This window comes from Xiphophorus maculatus, chromosome 20, assembly GCF_002775205.1.
Source record: "Xiphophorus maculatus strain JP 163 A chromosome 20, X_maculatus-5.0-male, whole genome shotgun sequence".
Classification (NCBI taxonomy): Eukaryota; Metazoa; Chordata; class Actinopteri; order Cyprinodontiformes; family Poeciliidae; genus Xiphophorus; species Xiphophorus maculatus.
The window spans coordinates 24,219,611-24,241,144 of NC_036462.1; the positions used below are offsets into that span (position 1 = coordinate 24,219,611).

The 21,534-nt window shown below is 38.4% G+C and overlaps 2 protein-coding genes and 1 long non-coding RNA gene across 10 annotated transcripts in view; 1 reads left to right on the plus strand and 2 right to left on the minus strand.

Moving 5' to 3' along the window:
• LOC102225261 (disks large-associated protein 4-like) overlaps positions 1–21,534 on the plus strand; it is a 116,920-nt gene that overhangs the window by 68,796 nt on the left and 26,590 nt on the right. For 7 of the 8 annotated variants that reach the window (XM_023324941.1, XM_023324937.1, XM_014468385.2 and 4 more), the window contains exons 4-5: positions 18,842–20,116; positions 20,669–20,883. In XM_023324941.1, coding sequence (XP_023180709.1) covers positions 18,914–20,116; positions 20,669–20,883 — 1,418 coding nt within the window. In that variant the 5' untranslated portion in view covers positions 18,842–18,913. Of the gene's footprint in view, positions 1–18,671; positions 18,741–18,841; positions 20,117–20,668; positions 20,884–21,534 lie in introns of those variants that run through there. The other variant, XM_023324938.1, reaches the window with a different exon arrangement.
• LOC111605853 lies at positions 133–731 on the minus strand. The gene is made up of 3 exons (XR_002751860.1): positions 584–731; positions 388–500; positions 133–315 (listed from the first exon to the last, which is right to left on the minus strand). It is a non-coding gene; the product is annotated as an uncharacterized LOC111605853 (long non-coding RNA).
• Positions 2,187–3,670, minus strand: LOC111605852 (piggyBac transposable element-derived protein 3-like). Its single transcript, XM_023324945.1, has 2 exons — positions 3,336–3,670; positions 2,187–3,227 (listed from the first exon to the last, which is right to left on the minus strand). Exons 1-2 carry the CDS (start codon positions 3,526–3,528, stop codon positions 2,749–2,751), a joined length of 672 nt encoding a protein of 223 aa, XP_023180713.1. The 5' UTR covers positions 3,529–3,670; the 3' UTR covers positions 2,187–2,748.

Below are 21,534 nucleotides of genomic sequence, written 5' to 3' on the forward strand. Positions count from 1 at the left end.
AATACAGATTACGAGTAATCCACTTAAAGAAACAATTTCTATTTAAAAAGTCAAGTTAAAAAAAGAACTGATTCTATTTTATGTCCAGTTTCCTCACGGTATTACTGAGATCTGGAAAACAAAAACAAAACAAACAGTATGTGTCCACATAAGAGATAACATATTGTAGAAGACAAAATGGTGATAAAAGGATTCTTGTTCTGGGTTGAGAGTCACAAGTCGCTGAGATCAGACGTTGCTCAGGATGGTTGTAGTCTTCCCAGTCACAGGTTGAAATTGAGACTCGCATGTTGTCAATCGGGTGTTTCCTCTCTGCTGGAAAACAAAAAGAAAAAGTTAGAAAGATGCACTACATGAACATCTTATTCGCTTAAATGTTTGTTTCACCTTTGTTGACTTGCATATGGACACAGGTACTTCAACCAGGTGGTGTGATCATTTCTGACTGAAAATTCAGTAGTTAAACCTTTGTTTGTTGTCAACAGGTGTGATCCTCTGGTCTGCAACCAGACAAAATACACAAACAAAAAACAAATAAAAACAAATATAACTGTTTTAGGCAATTTATGAAATAGATACTCACCATTTATCTGAGTCTCATGAAGGCCAATAGGTTGTCTTCAACCATTTATGTAAGTTACATTTCCTGCAAGCTAGCAGAAACAAAGCTGTAAATGTGAACACTTTTCATACAGGCAAACAAATTGATACAGCTGAGACAATTTATGCTAGGTTAGTTTTTCTCAGTCACTTTTGGTGCATTTCTCGAGTCATTGTTGGCATTTACAAAACAGTAAGCGCATTTCTCAAAACAATTTGTAGAAACAGGAAAAATAGCATTTGTTTGCTTTCAAAATCCTTAGTTCAGCTCTTAAAATCCTGTCTGTTAACATATCAGTGACTCAAAATAATAAGTTATAGTCTCTCTATGTACAGATAAGACAGTCAAATCGATTAGTCATGAGAAGAGACTACAAAAGGATCATTTACGCCAGTGTTTCTCAACCCTGGTCCTCAACGCCCCCCTGCTCTGCATGTTTTAGATGTGCCTCTACTCCAGAACAGCTGATTCAAATGATTGGATGACAATCAAGTACTGCAGAAGCTTGTTAATCATCCAGAGATACAATTCAGGTGTGTGGCAGAAGGGAAATACCTAAACCTGCAGGACAGGGTGACGCTGAAGACCAGGATTGAGAAACACTGATTTATGCTTTTGCTATAATTTATTCATGGACCATGCCATGGTGATTCAGAAAGAAAAAGACAGAAATGCAGAGAACAAAAAAAGTAGAAAAGGAGCCACAGGACAATCTCCTCAAGGAAAACTGTACAGTGCTGTAGAAATTACATTACATTTTAATTTCCATAGTCACTTTGTTCCTTAACTCCACTGAGGAATCTTTTTTCCTCAGTGGGGTTAAGGAATGAACAGTAGGGTGGGAGGACCTCCATCAGCATCATGTTGTGGGTCTCAGCCATGTCCTGATGTTGGACTGATGGAAACTGGCAGATGTCCTCAGCCTCTTCTGACTCTTCTTCTGCTTTCCTCCCAACTATTTCCTCCTCAGCCTCACTCCTCTTCTTCTCTCTGGCTGTTCACTCTGCCCAGATACTTGTTCATCAGTTCTCAGACATGTAACATTGTGTTGTGTTCTGACTATATAGAGCATAATGTTGCCAACTGATGGTTCACAAGATGCACCTCCAATCTGTTTCAGAAAACTGGTTGATCGTTGGTTGAGCTAATGGTTCATACACTGACCTGTTAGAGAAACTCAGGACTCACTTGGGAGCAATTTACCAATTCAGGACAGATTTAGAAAATAATAGAATATAAATTAATTAATATATGATTCACATTATGACAACTTTAAGACTTATGCATGTTAAGACTTACACAATGAACTGATGCTATTTTGGAAGTTGAGAATTCAACACAGACACGTTGTTGTCCTGTTGTCCTCATTTTCTGTATACACCCTTTATCCTCCGGGTCAAAATGACCCGTCTTCAATAAACCCCCAATATAAGCAGCTTAATTGAATTTTAAACACCAAATTCTATCTTGTATATTGTCACTCACCACAAAATGTGTGAATACTTGACTTTTCCCTCTCCACTTGAATTTCTATAGCTTAAGAAAAAAAATGTGCAAAATGAGTTTCGAATGCATTTTTATTCATCACAGTGACTAATTTTCTTTTACTTTTCTCCAGTGAACAAGAGGATGTACAATACAAAAATATGAAAAATAACATAACCCATTCAACTAATTGGCACATGTAGGGCAGTATGCAAGTGCACAGCCTTTGCAGATATATTTCTTACACCTGCAGCACACAGTATGTGTTTTACAGTCTGAGGGCAGAACTGACATCTCTTCCTCTTACTTGGCTTAGCTGAGGAAGTGGCTGTGGTAGATGGATCCTCAGGTTGATCAGGAGCTGCTGCACTCTGAATAGCTTTCACAACCGCTGCTGAGGCTTCTGTGTGGGGGACATGCTTCCTTCTTTCAATGAGTGGAGTTACAAGTGCCTTTCCTAGCTGCTCCAGGAACACCCTCTTCTTGTTGTGCTTATGAGACATCCAGGTTGGGTTGATCTCTATCCAAATCACAAAGGCATTGTAGGAGGACACATCAATGATGTTGTGGAAGATGACCAGGGGCCAGCGGGCAGTCATTCTTCTGCAGCTATATGCTCCAATCACCTTATCTAGGTTGTCCACACCTCCTTTGTTTCGGTTTTATTCCAGGATGATGATTGGCTTCCTGTCCTCACGGTCACTAATGTCGCCGTCTTTGTGCAGTGTGCTCAGAAGAACTACATTCTTGTTTTTCTTTGGGAGGTAGGAAACTAGAGTGGTGGTGGGTGTGAAGGCAAACTTTGAGGAGAAGACCTCTCTCTCCTTTGACCCAAGCAGTGCAGGTGGGAGCTCAGGCTTGTTCTTTTGAACTGTACCAACCATGGTGATCTTCCTCTTCAGGAGCTGCTGTCCGAGTTCATAAGAGTTGAAGAAATTGTCACATGTCACATTGTGACCCCTCAGTCCCTCTGTCACATCAAGCACAACTCGCAACCCCTGGTTCTTCTCTGGGCATCCACTGGTTGACCTCCCAGTATAGACTTGCATTTTCCAAGCATAGCTTGATTCAGAAGCCACCCATGACTTGATCCCATATTTTGCTGGCTTGCTGGGCATATACTGCCGGAAAGGACAACAACCTTTGGACAAAAGACATTAGCATCAGTGATTAGTATCAGTGTCACAGAAAACAGTCAAAGAAATCAATAGTGAAAATCACTTTTATTACAAATATGAAAACAGATTACCTCTAAATGGAACCAGTTGCTCATCCACTGTTACATCAGGCTCTGGATTGTAGAGGTAGGGCAACCGCTCCACCCACTTGTCCCATACCTCTCTTATGGCTGCAAGTTTGTCTGTCATACGTCTTGCTGGTCTTGATTCACGGTCATCAAATCGCATCAGTCTTGAGTAGGTGTGAAAGAGTTTGACTGGCATTGTGGCTCGGAAAATTGGCCTTCCACTCTCTGCTCACTTCTGCTACTGATTGATCTGAGACACAACTAAAACTTTGTAACATTTTATGGTTTGTAAATAACTCTGTGACCTTGATTTCAACTCCATTTGCCTCACGGGTCATTTTGACCTGAAGACCATCTTTGTACCTTTTTTTGTACAGCTTACATGGAAATGAGAATAAAAGCAACACTGAACTTTTTCTATTGTCTGGGCCAATCTAGGAAAAGTCTTAAAATCTCAAGTTAAAAAAATTACATTTAGGGGATTGTTTGGGGGGGGGGGGGGTTTAACACAGTGGCGGGTCATTTTGACCCGAGGACAACAGGAGGGTTAACATATTTTGATCAAGACGATAAAAGCAAATTACAATTATAAAAGCATAGAAGTGTACATAACCAGCTACATGATGTACAAAAGCAAAACTTGCAAAACAAATTTGTTGATGTGCAGAAGTGACACAGTAATTTGAAGATTGAACAGGTAGTTTTAAGAATTTCAATTCTGTTCTGAGAGATGCACCCAAACTGAGAAAAGCTGTAAAATATTAATATTTAAATTCTCTTATCTTCAAATCCTTCAACTGTCATGGACCCAGTGACTTTAGTGCAAGTATTTTGGGTGTGAGAGTCAAGAGGTCAAAGGAAAATATTAAATAATATCTCTGATGCCAAGCTTTATACTTCTAAGTATTACCAAAGTATTGAAACAAAAGCTAACATGTTCTTCAGAGATTTAACTTGCATGCATGAACATTTCACACTCAAAGTAATTCAAATTAATTATTGAACCAAACTTGGAAAAAGTTGCTTCTGCCATTAACAATAACTTTAAGCACATGTAGTCTGAAGTAGACCAGAAATATAATCTATGCAGCCGTTCCTACAGAAACATTAATGGAAGTGTTGCATCTGTGAAGATTAAATGTTCCATATAGTAAAAATATCTAGCTGCAGTGCATGTACATAAACAGCATGGCTCAGAAACTACACATTTCTTTGTCAGTTGGTTAAAGTTAGCTAACTTCAGTTGAAACCGTGAAAGGGACTCACCTGTGATGTGTTGCCCTTCTCCTCCTGAACGTGCAAAAATAGCAGAAATTTGATTTCAAAGACAGTAGCAGCATCTTGACAAGGACCAGGCCTACTGGGCTCTCAGCACCCTAGTTAGCAACCTTAGTTAGCACAGTGACTTTACTGTGTTGAGTTCAGGACACCACTACAGGAACAGAGTTAAAAGAATCTTGCTGCTGATGCTGAAGGATCAAGCAGCAATGCAAACTAGATAATTATTTGTTTACATGACAAATAACAGTCTCCATTTACTGTAAACCCTACTATTTATCACAATTACAAAATGAAAAACTCTCTAGACCAGGGGTCCCCAAACTACGGCCTGCGTCATTTGGTCTGGCAATGCCGGATCTGGCCCGCCTCCTCATACCAGAGAGCATTCAGTGTATTTTTTCATATATTGTATTTTCTGGTTTGTGGATTTCTCTTCAACCACCAGGGGGCTCTTGAGCAGATGTTAAACTAACTTTCCCTCAAATATATACTAGTCAGTCCCAGTCACCGTTTCACTCACGGTTTTTTCCATTTCCATTCTGGGTAAAAATCTATCTAAAAGCGACCGCGAATGTGTCGTAGTCAGCAACCCCCCCCCCCCCCCCCCCCCCCCGTCGACAGTTTCAAAGACAGAACAGCCCCCCCCCCCCCCCCCCCCCCGCCGACAATAAGTTTCTAAGGTATCTTTCTCCAAAAACTAAGACCGGCCCCCGAGCAGAGAAAGGAACAGCTATGTGGCCCTCGCAGGAAAAAGTTTGGGGACCCCTGCTCTAGACTATTCTCTACTAATAGCACAATATTCAAAACCAAGTGTGGGATTTGTGAAACTTCAATGATGGGTGACTTTACAACTTGTATGATTTTGGATAACACTAGAATTGTTCTTTATTGAAGTTTCACAAATCAGATAAAGGTTTTACAAATCCCACACTTGGTTTTAAATATTCTGATATGAGTTGAGAATAATCTAGTCCAGATTTGAAGAGTCTAGGTGTTGTAGTTTTTTAGCTAGAGTAAATTAAAGATGCTGATTGCAGTGAAAAATTAGGTGGAATTGCCCTTTAGCCATTTCCCAAATTGGAAGCAGCAATTGGAAACCAACTTCAGCTTCATTCAAGCAAGAGGGGCTAACATACAGTTCTCTTAATGTTAATGATCAAATGCTCTCATAAATGATGGTGGCGTTGGCTGTAGGAGTTTGCTTTGCAATCGGTGGATCGCCAGATCGATGCCTGGTCTACTGCTGAGATTTCAGTTTGGTGTATTAAAGGCATTATTAAAAAAGAAACCAAAATATCACACCAGCATTCTGTTCTTTGTAAAAAATTATTTTGCAGTCTTGTTTACGCTTTTACATTGTAGATCTAAACATCAGCAAAATTTGTAATTTTGGCTGATTGCTACTGTTAAGTTTAGGGTAATTAACTGCTGGCAATATTACAATTTTTTAAGAACTTTACAATTACTTATATTTTTACACTATATTTCTGTATTTTCTACATTCGTGACTGTCACAATTATTTAGGATATATGTTTATTCAGTTATGATAATGCCATGTATTTTCTACGGCAGTATAATGCTGTGAATATTCTGGTCAGTAACTGCTGGCATTTTACAATTTCTTACCATAAATTTACTGCCTTTCTTTGCAGTTTCGACTTACGGTAGTTCCATGTAATTTCTACGGTAATGCAATGTTTTTGGGTACGACGGTCAAAAACTGTTGGTCTTTTACCATTTCTTACCGTAAATTTACTGACTTTCTTTGCAGTTTCGACTTACGGTAGTTCCATGTAATTTCTACGGTAATGCAATGTTTTTGGATACGACGGTCAAAAACTGTTGGTTTTTTACAGTTTTGTACCGTAAATTTACTGACTTTTTTTACAGTGTACAATATCCTGTGCTGCAGGTTAATTTCATACTTTACTTTTCAGGTCAAAGTGAGACAAGTAGCATTTACCCAGGGTTGATCGGATCAATGAAAGCACAGACGGAAAGGAAGCGCCCTCAATAATGATGCAACATTACAATCAAAGCTGAGGTCTTTCTGAATCAGAGTGCTGAAAAGAAAGTTGGCCAAAGCCAGATGGCTGTGAGTGATTATTCTTTTCTTGGTTTCTTCACACTAAGAGAATGAGACCTGGGCAATTCCCCTGAATCACAGTGGACAGCATCTTCTGTTTCCTCCTGTTTTGTCTGTTGCGGTATAAAGTGTTTTTCCTGTTACGTTACAAAAGCTGTCAAGAGTGAAGCGGTAAAAAGTAAAACTGGAAACATGCTTTGTGTTAGAGTGCACTCATAATCCAAACAATTACTCATGGTGAACATGGTGGTTTATCATTGTATTCTCTGTATTAAAATTAAAATGGAAGCTCCATTTTACTTTGTATTGTTTGATGCTTCATGATCCTAAACCATCACTAAGCTGCATTAATCATTTAAGGGGCACTACCAGATTTAATCATTCACACCAGCTCTTTTTACTTGACTTTAATTGAATTCTGACTTGTTTGCCTATAAATTTTGGTTTGTTTGCAGAGGGGTTAATGTGCAAGCAAACTGTGATGCAGAACTCTGGCTCAACTATGAAACTAGGTCTCAGTTTGGTTGAAGTGAACTCTAGCACAGTTTGAATGCATATGCGAATGCCAAGTGGACCGGAGGCCACTCCAAAAGCAGGAAGTGAACAATAGCGCAGGGCATTCTGGATAAATACAACTTAAACAAAGGCGTGAGTCTAACGCTAGAGGACTTGCTTGTGTGTTGTTGTTTTTTTTGCCAAAGACAAAAGAGAAAACCTACAACCTCTAATATCTGACGCCATTCTTTCTTTAGTTTGGATTTTGCGAAGAACCTCTTCAGAAGTTTTTGTGTCATTTCCTTTAGAGATTCTTGGTGCAGCATCACAACAGGCGACAGGGTGGACAAGTTTTTCAATTAGTGTGGATTGTTTGACAGTGCAGTGTGAAAGCGAACCACACTGGCTGAAAATAACAGATGTTGACATTTTGACCCCCACCGAGTCTACTGAACTGTCAGTGGGTTTCTGCTTCTCCTCCAGAATTACTTTGGGTCTATTGGCTGTGTTTGTCAAAATTTCTATCTTTGTTCAGATTATCAGTGGCTGGAGTCTTTGCATTTTTAGTGCATAGTGCTGATGTTTGGCCCTTTAGACATGGTTTTCATAACATAACCCTACTTTAAACCTCTCCACAGCTTTACTCCTGAGCTGCTTGCTGTGTTAGTGATGCTGTTAGATCTTCTGTTGCCTTCACAGGGGTACATAGATTCTATTTACTACTCAGCTCTTTGCACAAAGTTATAAATTACTGTGCAGGAGATATTGATCACAACAGATAAAGTGCATCAAAACATGCACATAATAGCTAAATAGATATAAAAGGTTAAATAAGGACAAGTACAAGACAACAGATATAGGTAAGTACTGATGCCACAATAAAAAAAAAGTGAAACACTAGACCAAATACATAGGTTAGTCATATTAATATATTAAATAGATTTAACTGTTTTAAAAAGTCCAACAAGTCAAACACGAGTGAAGACAAAGATCCCCAGGCTATAGCCTGAAAGGTTTGATCTGCTTTAGATATGAGTGTTTTATTCCCCTGCACAGGGACATATTGCACTTTTCATGCAGCAGCCTTGGTGATATTAAATTAAAATCTCTGAGAAAGTTCATCAGCACTGAGTTAGAATCTCTGTAACGCTAGCTTTCCAGAATGTCACTGCTTTTTTTTTTCTGATTTTGCCAATCTAAATAAGCCAGGTCTGCGCTCCTGTTACAGAATCTATCTTCTCTGAACCCTTTGCACGTTTGACAGTCAATGAAACAAGTTGCAGTAGCAAAACTTGCACAATTTCCTCAACTATTTTGCTTGCAAGGCAAAGGATTATGTGTCTGAAAAGCAGATAAAACACTGCAAAATGTACATTGAGTGATGCTGTCTTTAAACTGGACATGCCTGTTGCTTTACTCAGATTAAAGACAGCAAGTTAGATATAGAATAATTGGCCTATTTTTGTGTTTTTATTCTGTATATTGAGTCAGTAACATTCAAGCCCTGGGGGAGTGAGTCAAATCCACAAGTCCACGGGTACTGACACATAAATAGAACCTCTTCACCTACCCAGAAGGAAGTAGCAGCTATTATGATGCTCTACTTTCAGACTGTTTACTTCATCATGAAGAAGGATCAATGTATGCATTTTAAAGAATGAGAAAACAGATGGTTCGGAAAGCAAGTTAGAATTTAACCAAAGTATCACTTTGTGATGATGTCAGATCTAATGGCATTTTCAACAGATTGACCGAGGCACACAATTCCAAAGTTGCGCTGTGATATCTGAACCTTATGACAATTTGATAACTGACTGAAAGACGTGGATGACAGACTTTTGTCCCCTCTGGTTAAACTGCAATTGCTGTGGTAACTCATTTCAGTTTCTATCTAAAGACAATATTGTCTAAAAATGTCACTAGGTTACTTTGGGTCATTATAAAATATCTGCAAAACAACAGCTTCCCTTTCAGTGTGGCTCTCATTAGCCTACATATATTCTAAAACTGCAAACATTGACATTTTTACTGTGAGGAAATTGGCATTTTGAAGTTCACCAGCAACCCCCTTTTTTGGCATTACTTTCCAATTGTTATTGTTTTGTCGCTTGCAAGCAGACTAGATTAGGATCTTCAAAATAAATCACTGTTTATGCCCTAAAAGTTTGATCAAATCTTTTCAAACCAGGATTTTGACATGCATGCTTTAAAGCTTGACTGATATACTTTAATTCTTTATAATATGTTCTGTTATTTGTATAGTTAGATCTAAAAAAGTTTGTAAAAACTCAAGATTTAATAGTGCCGGCATTTTATATGTGCTTTAACTCTAATTAAGTTAAGTTAACCGCTGGCATTTTTGGCGGTTACAGTTCTTCATGATAAAACTTTTTCAAATTAATGTCCTCCTATCAGTGGATTTTTTTTTTCCGACTCGAGCAAAATCATACGAGCTACCTTGTGACAAAACTTTTAAACTTAAGAACTTTATTACAATCTTTAATAAATGGAAAACTGAATCATGTTGAACAGAACATTTATTGTTCAACTTTCACATTTATAAAATGTGCCAACGTACACTTCAGTGTAGGCATTAACAGAGGAATATGATCTGTGGTGTAAAGTTGTCTTTGTGCATGTTACTCATAGTGAGTCACAATGCCCTTTGATTAGTGATTGATGATTGATTTTGGACATAATTTATGGAGAAAAAATGTTTTCTGTTTTATATTCTCAGGTGTTCGCCTTTACAAAGAACCGTCTTCAAAAAAAACTCATTATAGACAATCAGAATAGATTTTGGGGGAAGGAATATAATCCAGGTACGTTAATAGGTACTGAGTTTCAGCCTGAATACAAGTTACTCTTCACATTAAAAATGTGAATGTGAAAACATCTTCAGGTGTCTTGTACCTGAAGATGTTCTCATATTGAGTTGTTTACTGCTAGGCTAAGCTAACACTCACATGTACTCTCTATCTTGACATTGTGAGATATTTCAATGTGATTAGAGAAAATTACGTTCTGCTTTATTAACTAAGTTCTTTGCCTCGACCAATGTTAAATATAAAGGCTGGTGGTAAAGATTTCCCTGAGCCCATCATGCAGCTACATACAGTACATACATGATACATATCTCTTTGCTACATGTATGTTAAGTTAACAGATATGCACCAGAGTATTACTGTGATGTCCCTGTTAGGATTTTGACACATGAATGCATCTCTGACCTACATGGCATCAACTGAGAACCCTTTTCCATATGCCTCACCCTCTAGTGACCCTTCCCATTCCAACAGGAAGGAAGTGACTTGTCTTAGACCGAGGGCTAGTGGCCGATTTGTGTGTCAAGCCAAGGACGTTTTTGAGTTGGAAGGGTTTAAAGCTTATCCTGGTGGGATTTATGTCTGTGCAGCGGTTGATCATAAAAGACCGCAGCTCTATGCTGACACATGTGCTGTGCAGCAGCTGTCAGGCAGAACAGGCTTCCACAAAGATAATTACATAATTTTGTCAAGGTTTTATTTTTATTGAATAAAAATGTGTCCAAACCATTAAATTTCCATGCAGATTTTTTTTTTCTGTTTTCTTTTACCTTGTATTAGCAGCATTTTCTAAATAAACTTTCAGCTCTGCTTAGATGGTGTGAACTGAAATCAAAGAGATGTTTCAAGTGAAGGCTGCAGTATAATGCTTGGATTGTTTGGTTTCTGAAATAGATCCTTGATTTGTAGGAGAGGTATCTCTGTGAGAACAATGTTCATATGCTGTCTTTGTGCTGGAAAAATAATCTTAACATACATGCATTAACATAAAGCAGGCTTTTGCCTGAGTGTGGGCATGTACGTCTCTCTGTCTGCTTGCATTAGTCATTTCAATTTGCCCGGAAACTACAGACAGTGGCCACAGCTGTAGCACACAACCCTCCCTGCCCCTCACTGTGCACAGCAGTCAGTGAGAGACGCCCTTTTTCTTATTCCCACATGTGAAATCATCATAAAATATCACGGATATATTACTGGGCATAAAGCTACCGTTCAGTCCATGTGGCATCAAGTTATCATTAATCTTTGGTATTTTAGTACAAAATGTCTTACCAGGAGATAATTTTTCGATACTTTGCATAGGCCTGCATATGGAAGTGAACAAATGGATCAGTCAAACTGAGGGGATCCCCCTATAAAAATGAACACATTGTAAATCTACATCCTTTTTTTTCTATCATGTCCCTTTCCAGCTATCTATAGTGTTAGCAGGATTGCTTAGAGCCTACAATTTCTGTCGTATAACCTGCATTAAATTGATCTGCATGTGTGAAAATTTTTACTTGGGACACTTGAATTAGATTAAAGCTGAATTTAGTCCACAAACTATTGCAATGTCAATGTCAAAGTCCAGATCGCAACCTATAATTGGACCATTTTTGTGGAATCTTTTCAGAAACAAATGTCTCCAATCCTCATGTAATTAAACCAACATTAAAAAATGTTGTACTTAGTTTTTGATGGTCTGTCTTTTCACTTTGACTTCATGTTTGTTCAGTAAATAGTGACAATGCCAGACCTGTTGTGCTCTTGTGCATAAGTAAACTGGATGGATTTTTTTAACTTCCCCCCATGAAAAGCTAGAATGAAAGTCTATTATTACTATTGTTGACAGTTGTACTAAATTAAAGTAGCAGGCCATTGACATTGCATCAACATACTTTGTTCTTCCCCCTTTTACTAATCCATGTATAAGAAACAGTTAAAAAGGCACAATTATCCACTGATAGTCCATGTGTAGCTCAAAAACAGTTTATTATTTTATCCACAGTTTTAATATCTCAGGCTACATCTATTTTATCAGTTTTTTTCAAGTTAACCAATGGAAGGACTGCAGCTGGAAAACAATTATTTTATTGCCTGTAAAATGCCTGCATTGTTTAATTAATATCCAGCTGATACATTCATCTACAAAACAAAAGTTAATTTGTTTTATTTTTCACACAAGTCAGAATTTGCTCATCAAACGGAGCACAAAAATAGTCACGAATGTGCACCACGTTTCTTTAATGTGCACATTTGAAATCCAGGAATAGTTTGGAGGACATGGAAAGTTCCATCATTGCCTTTGTGAGCAGTGAAGTGGTGCCACTGTCTTCCACTGACTTCCTATCTGGCTCACAGTCTTCAGAGATGGGCTAAAATGAGTGGGTCATCTATCACAACAGAGGGGAGAGTGATAAATTTATAGCTGTGAAAATAGGCCAGAGCACGGCACTGATGGAATAGATAGAGTGTAATTAGGACAAGGTTAGGCTGCGTTACACACACATACATGCACCCACACACACATGCAGTTCCGTATGGTGATGTGGCACACATGCATTTAGGTTTCCACTTATATGCCACTGTCACCTGAAGACACTCTGCTCTTAGTGCCATTCAGTGGGTGGTTTTATTTCACCCAAACCTACTCAGGATGGCTAACTCCCTTCATTTAGACACTCAAACTACTTCTGGGTTGAAAATATAGGATCAAACTGAATAAAAGCTTAATTTAACCCACCCTTGTTAATAAAAATATGCAAAAAATATTAAAAATTCCACTCATCGCCGTTTAACTCTTCCCTGTGTTCCTCTTTTTCTCTTCTTTCTGTTTTTGCTCTCCATTATGCTTTTCCAGCTTCACCTCGGTGCACAGTTTACAACACATTTACTCATTTTCACACCTCTTCTTTCCTCTCAGATCTGTTTCATTTCCTCTGCTGTCAAACACCACACCTTACAAGCTTCCCGCCCCCTCCTGATTCTTCCTTCCCTATCCTCCTTTCCCATAGTGTGCAAGCATTCATCTGCCATGCATCACACACGGCCTTTCAACACAGCACACAGGCATATGCGGAGCCACCCCCTGTCTTCTAGGGCAGAGCTGTAAGCCTATGGACCAGATGGACTCAGGACTGGCTGAGCCTTGCTGCCTCTCTCCGACAAATTGCCTGAATGTATACCGTTGCTCAGATGAGAGGACGATGTCCTTTGCACAGTCTCTTATCTAATTCTGGCCACCCACTGGCGTGCCATTATAGAAGCTGGCAGCTGGCTTGAAAATCTGTACGCTTAAATAGTGGCAACATGAAGCGTCTGGTACAAAATCTAAGAATGGGTTGTAATATACCCGGGATGGATCCGTTTGGAAATAATGACTCTCATTTTGTCTTGGAACAGAAAATCAAGTTGAATTCCAATTTAAGCTGTGCTTTGAAAAATGTAACATGACAAAATATCTTATATCATATCTGATTGGAAGTTTTTAAATAACTGCAAGGAAGACCCCCTGTAATGATGAAGAGTTAATAAATGTGAGATGCCAACATTATTATTGAGGATTTTGAACATTTAACTACACAATTGAATTGTTTGCTAATGTTTAACGTTGTTGTAGCTTTGTAGTTATCTGAATAAGTTAGCGATTGAATTTGCTGATATATTTAGATTTCTGATGTAGCATCATAAAAACTTTCTATCTTTACATCAGGTTTTGTGTTTGCTTTCCATGACGACAGCTTCTGATTTTTTTATAGTTAACCCCCCACCTAACCTTCCCACTCCCTCTTTCCCTTGGTAATTAATTTACTTACTGGCTGGCATATTTCATTAAAGGATGGGACATGATATGGCATCAATTGTAACAGTAGTTTTGAAATTAAACATATATTTTTCAGTATCTCTTTGAAAGATACGCCCTTCAAAATACCCCTTTTTACATCTAACAACAAATTACTGACCCAAAACAATATACTCTGTGCTATCTCGCTGTTCCAAAACAGCAGACTGTGAAAAATGCACATACCACTGATCATTTAAAAACCTTTTCCACATACTATACCACATTGAGCTGAAAAATTAACATATTAAAGAGAAAAATATTTATTCATAAAAAGCTTTGCTACCGTCATTGGATAAATGTGCACATCCTTAAAAATTCAGTGTTCTTGAGTTCAACACCTGCCAACAATTATTGTTAAGTTTTTATTAAATTAAAATAAAGTGTAGATACAAGTTTGGGTGATTTTCCTTTTAGCACAAGTTATAGTCTGCAGAGAGGTTACTGTTCGATAATCTGTCTTTGGGCAAAAACAATGCAGCACATCAACAAAATAACATAACACCCACAGTGGACAGGTGTAATTGGGATTTGAACCTGATGTTTTAATATACCTGTACTTAAGGTGTGCAGATGCTTGCCTGACTGTAAGTATACATAAGTAGATCAAAGTTTTGTTTTACATTGTAATTCTTCTTTACTCTACGCTGGTTCATGATGCAATATATCTTCATTTAATTAATTTTTTTTTTTTTTGCTCCCTATGATATTTAAATATATTATTCTAAAAAAAAGAATTCATGCCTTCAATTGATTTTAATAGTGATACTAAAAATTAACAACTGTAATTGCGCTTTAAATTATCAGCTGTCCTACTAATCTTTTTTTTTTATATGCCTTTTCTTAGGCTTTATTTTGGTTAATGTATTTCTCATTACGTATTTGAAACTTTGCACCTTTACATGTCATTAATCACATTAATGTCCTGGTGATTTTTATTTTCTGAATAAAGGATGAGAAGAGAAATTCATCGACACTCCAATTTGAAAATAAAACATATCAGTGTTCTGATATAAACCCATATAATGGCCAGGGAATATTTGCCTTTAATTATCAACAAAAACATTTCTGGCATCCCTACAGAACATTTCATTATCTGCATTGCTCTCACTTTGTCATAGATGTTTTTTGGAGCTTGTACTTTGACAAGTTAATTGCCAGAAATAAATAAAAAAAATTTGAGTAAAAGGACAGTTTAGCTTGTCTAGAGTGTGTCGCCCTCTTCTGGTTACTTGTGAGAACTTCTTGCATCTCTGACAGAGATTGAGGTACTGTAAGGGCATGAATCTGACTTCATGCCAACATCTCCTTTTCTCACTGAGGAGCAGGTGGCTGCTCCTCAGTGCACAAGGTAAGGAGATATAATCACCAAATGCTTCACAAAGCGTGATATAACAAACTCAAAGAGATTTATTTCAAAGTTTTGACATTGTTTTATTTGTGAAATATCGTATGGGCGATGTGTGCATACAGCTTATATATATCCTGGAAATAGGAAATAGTTCTATTTCCTGGCATTTTGAATTTCCCTGGTTTGAGTGAAGGAACCTTCCTCCCTTATTTTTATTGAAAGGCTGTAAAACATAAGAAAACATGACAAACTGATTAGCTGTCTTTTCCTGTGCTTTTGTTTGTATGTTTGTTTTTTGCACTAACTAGGTCCAGTCTGATTAGACAGGGAGTTTCTGTGAACAGCTACTGCCTCCAACATGTTTCATAATAGGGGTTGTAGGTTCAGGGTTAGTTATGTTAGTTTTCCTTTTACATCAGATGTTTTCTAGTCCGGTCCATGAGGAACAGTGTCTGCCACTTTAGGTGGACAGCTGGAGCTTAGTAAGTTTTTATTACTTTTATTGTGCCCTATTCTTTCTGTTTTTGCATGATGGATTGCACTGGATTTATCTTTGACATATCAGTAGAGGGGGCTGAATGTAAAAGCAAGTTAGACATTTTAGTTTCATTTGTGAAGACAAATGAAACTAATTTATCATTTCACTTCCACCCTACAAGTCTAAGCTGCTTCGTGTTGCTCTTATCAGTTACAGTAAAATACAAAGACGTTTGTGGTTGTGATGTGATATTGAATATTTTTGTTAAGCACTGTATAAGCTTGACACTATATGAGCTGCCCTGATTAAGATGTTATCAGAATGCATAGCGGAGATAAATCACAAACTGTATTAAAGACTGCAAGTTAAGTGTGTGTTTTGTTTTTTTCTTGTTTTTGCTTAATTGCTTTGGTTAATCTCTCTGTATCTTCTACTGGTCCTTTCAGAAAACACTAGTATTATCGCTCTTACTTAATTGAAGATATACTCCCAGTTTTTTTCCCCCTGGTTGTGTTTGATATAGAAAAGTGAGTGGATTTAGGACCACGGTCTGGTGCTTGAGAAAATCCAATTAATGTAACTCTAAGAACCTTTAAATTGGCACTCCCACCTAATTGGCTCTAAAATTTCCTTCCTACAATGCTGGTGTTTGAGTTAACACATAGAGAATATTTAGGAAATGCACAATAACTTGTATTTAATATTGAATGCTGTTAAAATGATCTCTCAGTACCTTTACACAACTATGTCACCCTGTTCTCTCTATTTTCGAATGTAATCTACCACTAACACGAAAAGATAGAAAGATAAAAACATCTTCCAAGTGGCAGTCAGCTCCTCTAGTTTGACGAGCCTCCCCTCACCAAAGCTATCACTGTCATTTAAAGTCGGGGTTGTTGACACATTGAGGAGGCCATGCCAAGCTTAGCTGAGTAGCATGTCATGATGGGATGTGAGGCAGTTAGTTAATGTTGTGTAAAAGGATTTAGAGGATTTGACCCTATCAGCAGAGAGGGCATTCAGAAAGGCTGCCATGAGTGACGCTAAATGAGTCTGTGCCTGAGGCATGCTAATAATGGAGACATGAAAGACTGAATTTCATGAGGAGATTTTATTCCTGCAAACACACTACTTACACTTGGAAGAAGGGTGTAAAAGATGGCTGAGTGTACTTTTTTTGAAATGCCTGGCGATTCACAAAATGTTTTATTAGTTTCTCTGAACGATAGGCACCTAAAATGTAAGTGTAATTTTAAATGTCCTGTATTTGTTTTTGTTTCGCTCCTTCTGCTTCCCTCCAACCAATCAAAATACTGAAAATAATCTGAGAATCTGGGTTGGGATATGGTGCTGTGCAGTCACCAACAAAGTACAGTATGTATTCCATGTCTCCTATTTTCAGCAACAAACTCGATACATAGAGGTACAACTCTCCACTGACTGCACATGCAATACAAAACCTAAGTAGTGCATCAGTCTCACAAAGCTTTAAAAGTGATTTCAATTAAGAACATAATAACAGCTAAAATTCCAGTTTGAATTACAGACCATTTGGTGCTTTCAGAAAACATTTATAGAAAATTCAGTCACACTAAGATATAGTTTGCATTGACTAAAACAAGATTGAAATCAATAGATTTAAATAAGTTTGCTACACAAGTGATCAATAAGATAAATGAGAATTTGTGTTGTCTATTAACTATTAAGTATTAACTTTCAGCTTTTCTTTAAAAAAATGTAAAGGATTTTCTAAAAAGAAAAAAAAAATTTAAATAGTGGTGAGTTTAAGCTGTGAGTTTGTAGTAAAAGTCTCCTGTATGTTGTGACAGCATTTAGCTGTCACAACATACAGCTAAATGCTTCGCAGTGATGGTTTTTGGCTCACACTTCCCTGATGAAGTCCATTCTCCCAAAAACAGTAACCTTTTCTTTTGTAGCTTATCAGAATCTCTCATAAATAAAACATGTTTGTCTGGATAACATTAGGTATTTTAAACATAAATAAGACTGAATGAGACCGTATATAATCAGATCTACATATGACTGTACTTTTGTATTATACTGGGAAACAAACTGGACCGATTTGGATTTACACTGAACTTGTTTGTCTTACAAAGTACAATAATTTATTTGCATATATACTTATGGATACATGGATTAATAATTTCAGTGTCAAAGTTGCATTGAAAATGGTCTGTCTTGTGTATTTTCACAAATACACAAGACACATATATATTCAAAATCCAGATTGTTGATTTTAAAATATCAGTTTTACTAGACACTATTGAAAAGTGATTACATTTCTCACTATTCATTGCATATTGTTAATTGCTTATAGAGTTGATCAAATACCCTCTGCTTTAAAATGATAACCTTTGACCACCATGTGTCATGGTGCATGACAGGAAGTCCTGTCCTTGCTGCCACACCAGGCAGGACTCTGGCACAGCTTGACCAGGAAGTATGGGAGATTTACCTGCCAGTGCCTGCTATCTGCCACCCACTGGTCAAATCCTCTTTGCTGGTTTCACCATTCGGTCTGCTCATCATCCTTGGCTCACTATGCAAAGATATGACAGGAGATTGGTCACTATGCCAGGGATGCCTAGATATGTAGAGAAAACAAAATGACAGGGAAAACATACGCCGCACAAACTGAGTAGGAATAATTTTAAGTTATCAAATAATTTAATATCTGCTTTTATGTTTGTGTGATATTTGAGCCCACATAGCTGCACTGTTGTCATATAACATGTTTGAAGGAATGGAAGTATTGTGAAACAATAAGCGTTCCACTCATATTTCTTGTATTTCTGAATGTGATTAGCTTGAGAAAAGAAGGCATTTGTTCTCTGGCTGCTGCTACGGTCTGCATAAATACGGAGGAGTGTCTGTCAGCAATTGTTCTCTTAGCAGTAATATATTCAGTGACCCATTGGTTACAGCCTGTCCTTGTTCCACATGTTTTTTTCACATATTTACAGCATATTAGTGCAAGGGTTTGCTGTGGGAGGATGTAAAAACTTGTTCATTTGCCTGTGTTTGTGTTGCATAGTCTGGTTTAGGTGGTAAGTAGACAAGGTTGTGTGTGTGTGTGATCTTACGTGCATGTATGGTGATGTTTTTGTGCATGTGTAACCGACTCTTCTTCCTTGTTTGTCTGTTGTAGGAATCACCTTGAACATCTCTTCTCCTCACTTGGCTTGGGGGTCTTCTAGAGGGTCGGAGCCTCCTTGCCATCATGAAGGGGTTGGGGACCAACCGTAACAGACATCTGTCTGATTCTTGTGATCCCTCTCTTAATCATCCAGAGGCACTCTACCATCAGAAGACCAGCACATTGCCACGCAGCCCTTATCTGCTCAGCCCCACAATGGACCACTATGGCACCATGGATCCCCACCTTTATCCTTCCGCCAATCCAGGCTCCCTTCCAGCAGACTGCATGCTGCCCCTCAACAATCAGCTTTCCAATAGCAGCACTTTTCCCAGTATTCACTACAACTCCTATGACCAGTCCGATTTTTCTCCTCCTGGGGACAGTATTGGAGGGATAGGCACGGGCACCATGGGGACATCTCTGTCGATGGGCATGGCATCAGGTATGGCCATGTCAGGGTTGAGTGGAAGAACACCTATGATTACAAGTGGCTCTGCAACAATATCACACCATATGACTAAGAATCAAACTCCGCCTAGTCTGTTGGATTTTGAGAAGCAGCTACCAGGAGGTCGTGACGGATTCAGCACTTTGCAGTTTCATCGAACATCCGCTGCTGTTGCTGCCAAGCAGCGGACAGACAGTCCTGGCCGCATTCGTTACATGCTACACTCGGTGCAGAAACTGTTTGCAAAGTCCCAGTCACTGGAGAGCCACAACATGAAGGGAAATGTGAACGGAAGATCTACTGGCAGTGGTGGAGGCACTTCTTCTGGCACCGAGGACGGAGGGAAGCATACTCGCAGATCCAAAAGTAAGGATCGTATTACAAAGTCCGAGGCAACTGCTAAGAGACGGCCAAGATCCAACATGTCAGGTTACTGGAGCTCAGATGATTTGGACAGTAGTGATTTGAGCAGCTACCATAATACTATGACCATGATGACCCTGGGGCGTCCGAGTGGCCATGAAAGCCATAGTGGTCAGAGTAAATACATCCACAGTGGCTACAACACAATCAGTTCCTCTAAAAGCAGCAATGACATGAAGTATCCAGCACTTCCTGGTCCAGGGGATATAGGAGGTGGTGGTGGAATAAGTGGACCAGTAGGCATGCTGATGAATGATACAGAGTATGTGAAAGGAGGGTCTTGGTCCACATTGACCATGGGTCAACCAAGACAGGTACTCCAGAAGGGCTCTACTACTCTGGACAGGTCAATGCTCAAGTCCAAGTCCTGCCAACAGGAATTAACGTGTAACTATCTGCAGGTTGGACGCAGGGTGAGTATGCAATTTCACATAAAGATATTTAAACTTGACTTTTTTTCACATTTTGTGGCATTTAAACCACAAATTTCCATGTGTTTTATTGGGATTTTATGTGATAGACTAATGATCACTGATCTGCAGCCAAAGAGGTTTACAGCAAGTTGGTAGGAACTGCAGAGATCCACAATCCAAGTCAAAGTATTTGTCAACAGACAAAATAAGGCAGAAGTTCACTTTCCAACAGAACGTCTTTAAATATACATCCTCAGACTAAGGGATACTGAATGGTCCATACCTCTCATACATTTCTCCTTGATTTTTTTAAGGAATTACTCTGTATTTCTTCCATATCCCTGCACAATTATGCATTACCTAACATTGTTCTATCACAAAAAATCCCATAAAAATACACCACGATTGTTGTCAAAAAAATTTTGAAAATGTCTCAAAAAATGAGACAGAACATGTAAATCTTCTACCATCAGAAGACCAGAAGAATAACATAACTATGTTATCTAAAAGCTAACTCGGGACTTGTTTTATCCCCTTTAATGATCCCTGTAGGGGGATTGGAGCAGCTCATTAGGTCGCAGTCCAGGTTTCAATGAGATTCCATGTCGACGGATGCGCAGCGGTAGCTATGTAAAGGCTATGGGAGACATGGAAGACAGTGACGACTCCGAGGGAAGCCCTAAACCCTCGCCCAAAAGTGCTGCTCGCCGTCAGAGCTACCTCAGGGCCACCCAGCAGTCGCTAAGTGACCAGCTACCCCCACGCAAGTAAGAAAACAAACACATTGTCAATTATCAGATAGCATGAAACAAGCAAATCATTTTGTTTATTCTGGCCTAGGTTGTATCTTTTATTTAGAGTTTCTTAAATTAAAATTTTATGATTGACTGTTTAGACCCGACAGCACAGGGAAAGTATTTTCTCTCTCTCTCTCTCTCTCTCTCAAAAAAAAAAACAAAACACACAGAGGGAGTCCTTAAAGTGCACTGCTTTAAAAATTGAGTGGCAAGCCTCTCAGGAATCAAAAGTAAAATAAATATTCCAGCCAGTTTTCACTTACACAGAAAGAAAATCTTTATGTCCTACCTGGTCTTGGATACGTGCACACAAAGTCCAAAAAGAGATTACTTGCACATGAAATGCTTAGTTAGCCTCCTGTTCACATGCTAGTTAGCACCACAACTCTGCTTATTCATATACTACACAAACCACCAGCCTTACAATTATCATATAGTAGTCAATCAGCCACATCATTCTATTTGACTTGGAGTTCACCTTATTTGTTCTCAGCTTGAACAAATATGGGAAATTTATGGAAGGTTGAGTTCTACTTTATGATTTTCTCATTTACAATAATTGGCTTTTAAAATTCTGCAGAAATAATGGAAAGACGTGTTATTTATTTAAAAGTAACCATG

What these genes read in the sequence shown, in the direction of transcription:
- LOC111605852 (XM_023324945.1), bottom strand. Translation starts at nt 3,528, where the DNA reads ATGCCAGTCAAACTCTTTCACACCTACTCAAGACTGATGCGATTTGAT. An exon ending in GCAACTGGTTCCATTTAGAG is followed by an intron (nt 3,228 to 3,335) that starts GTAATCTGTTTT and finishes TTTTGTCCAAAG; the next exon opens with GTTGTTGTCCTTTCCGGCAG.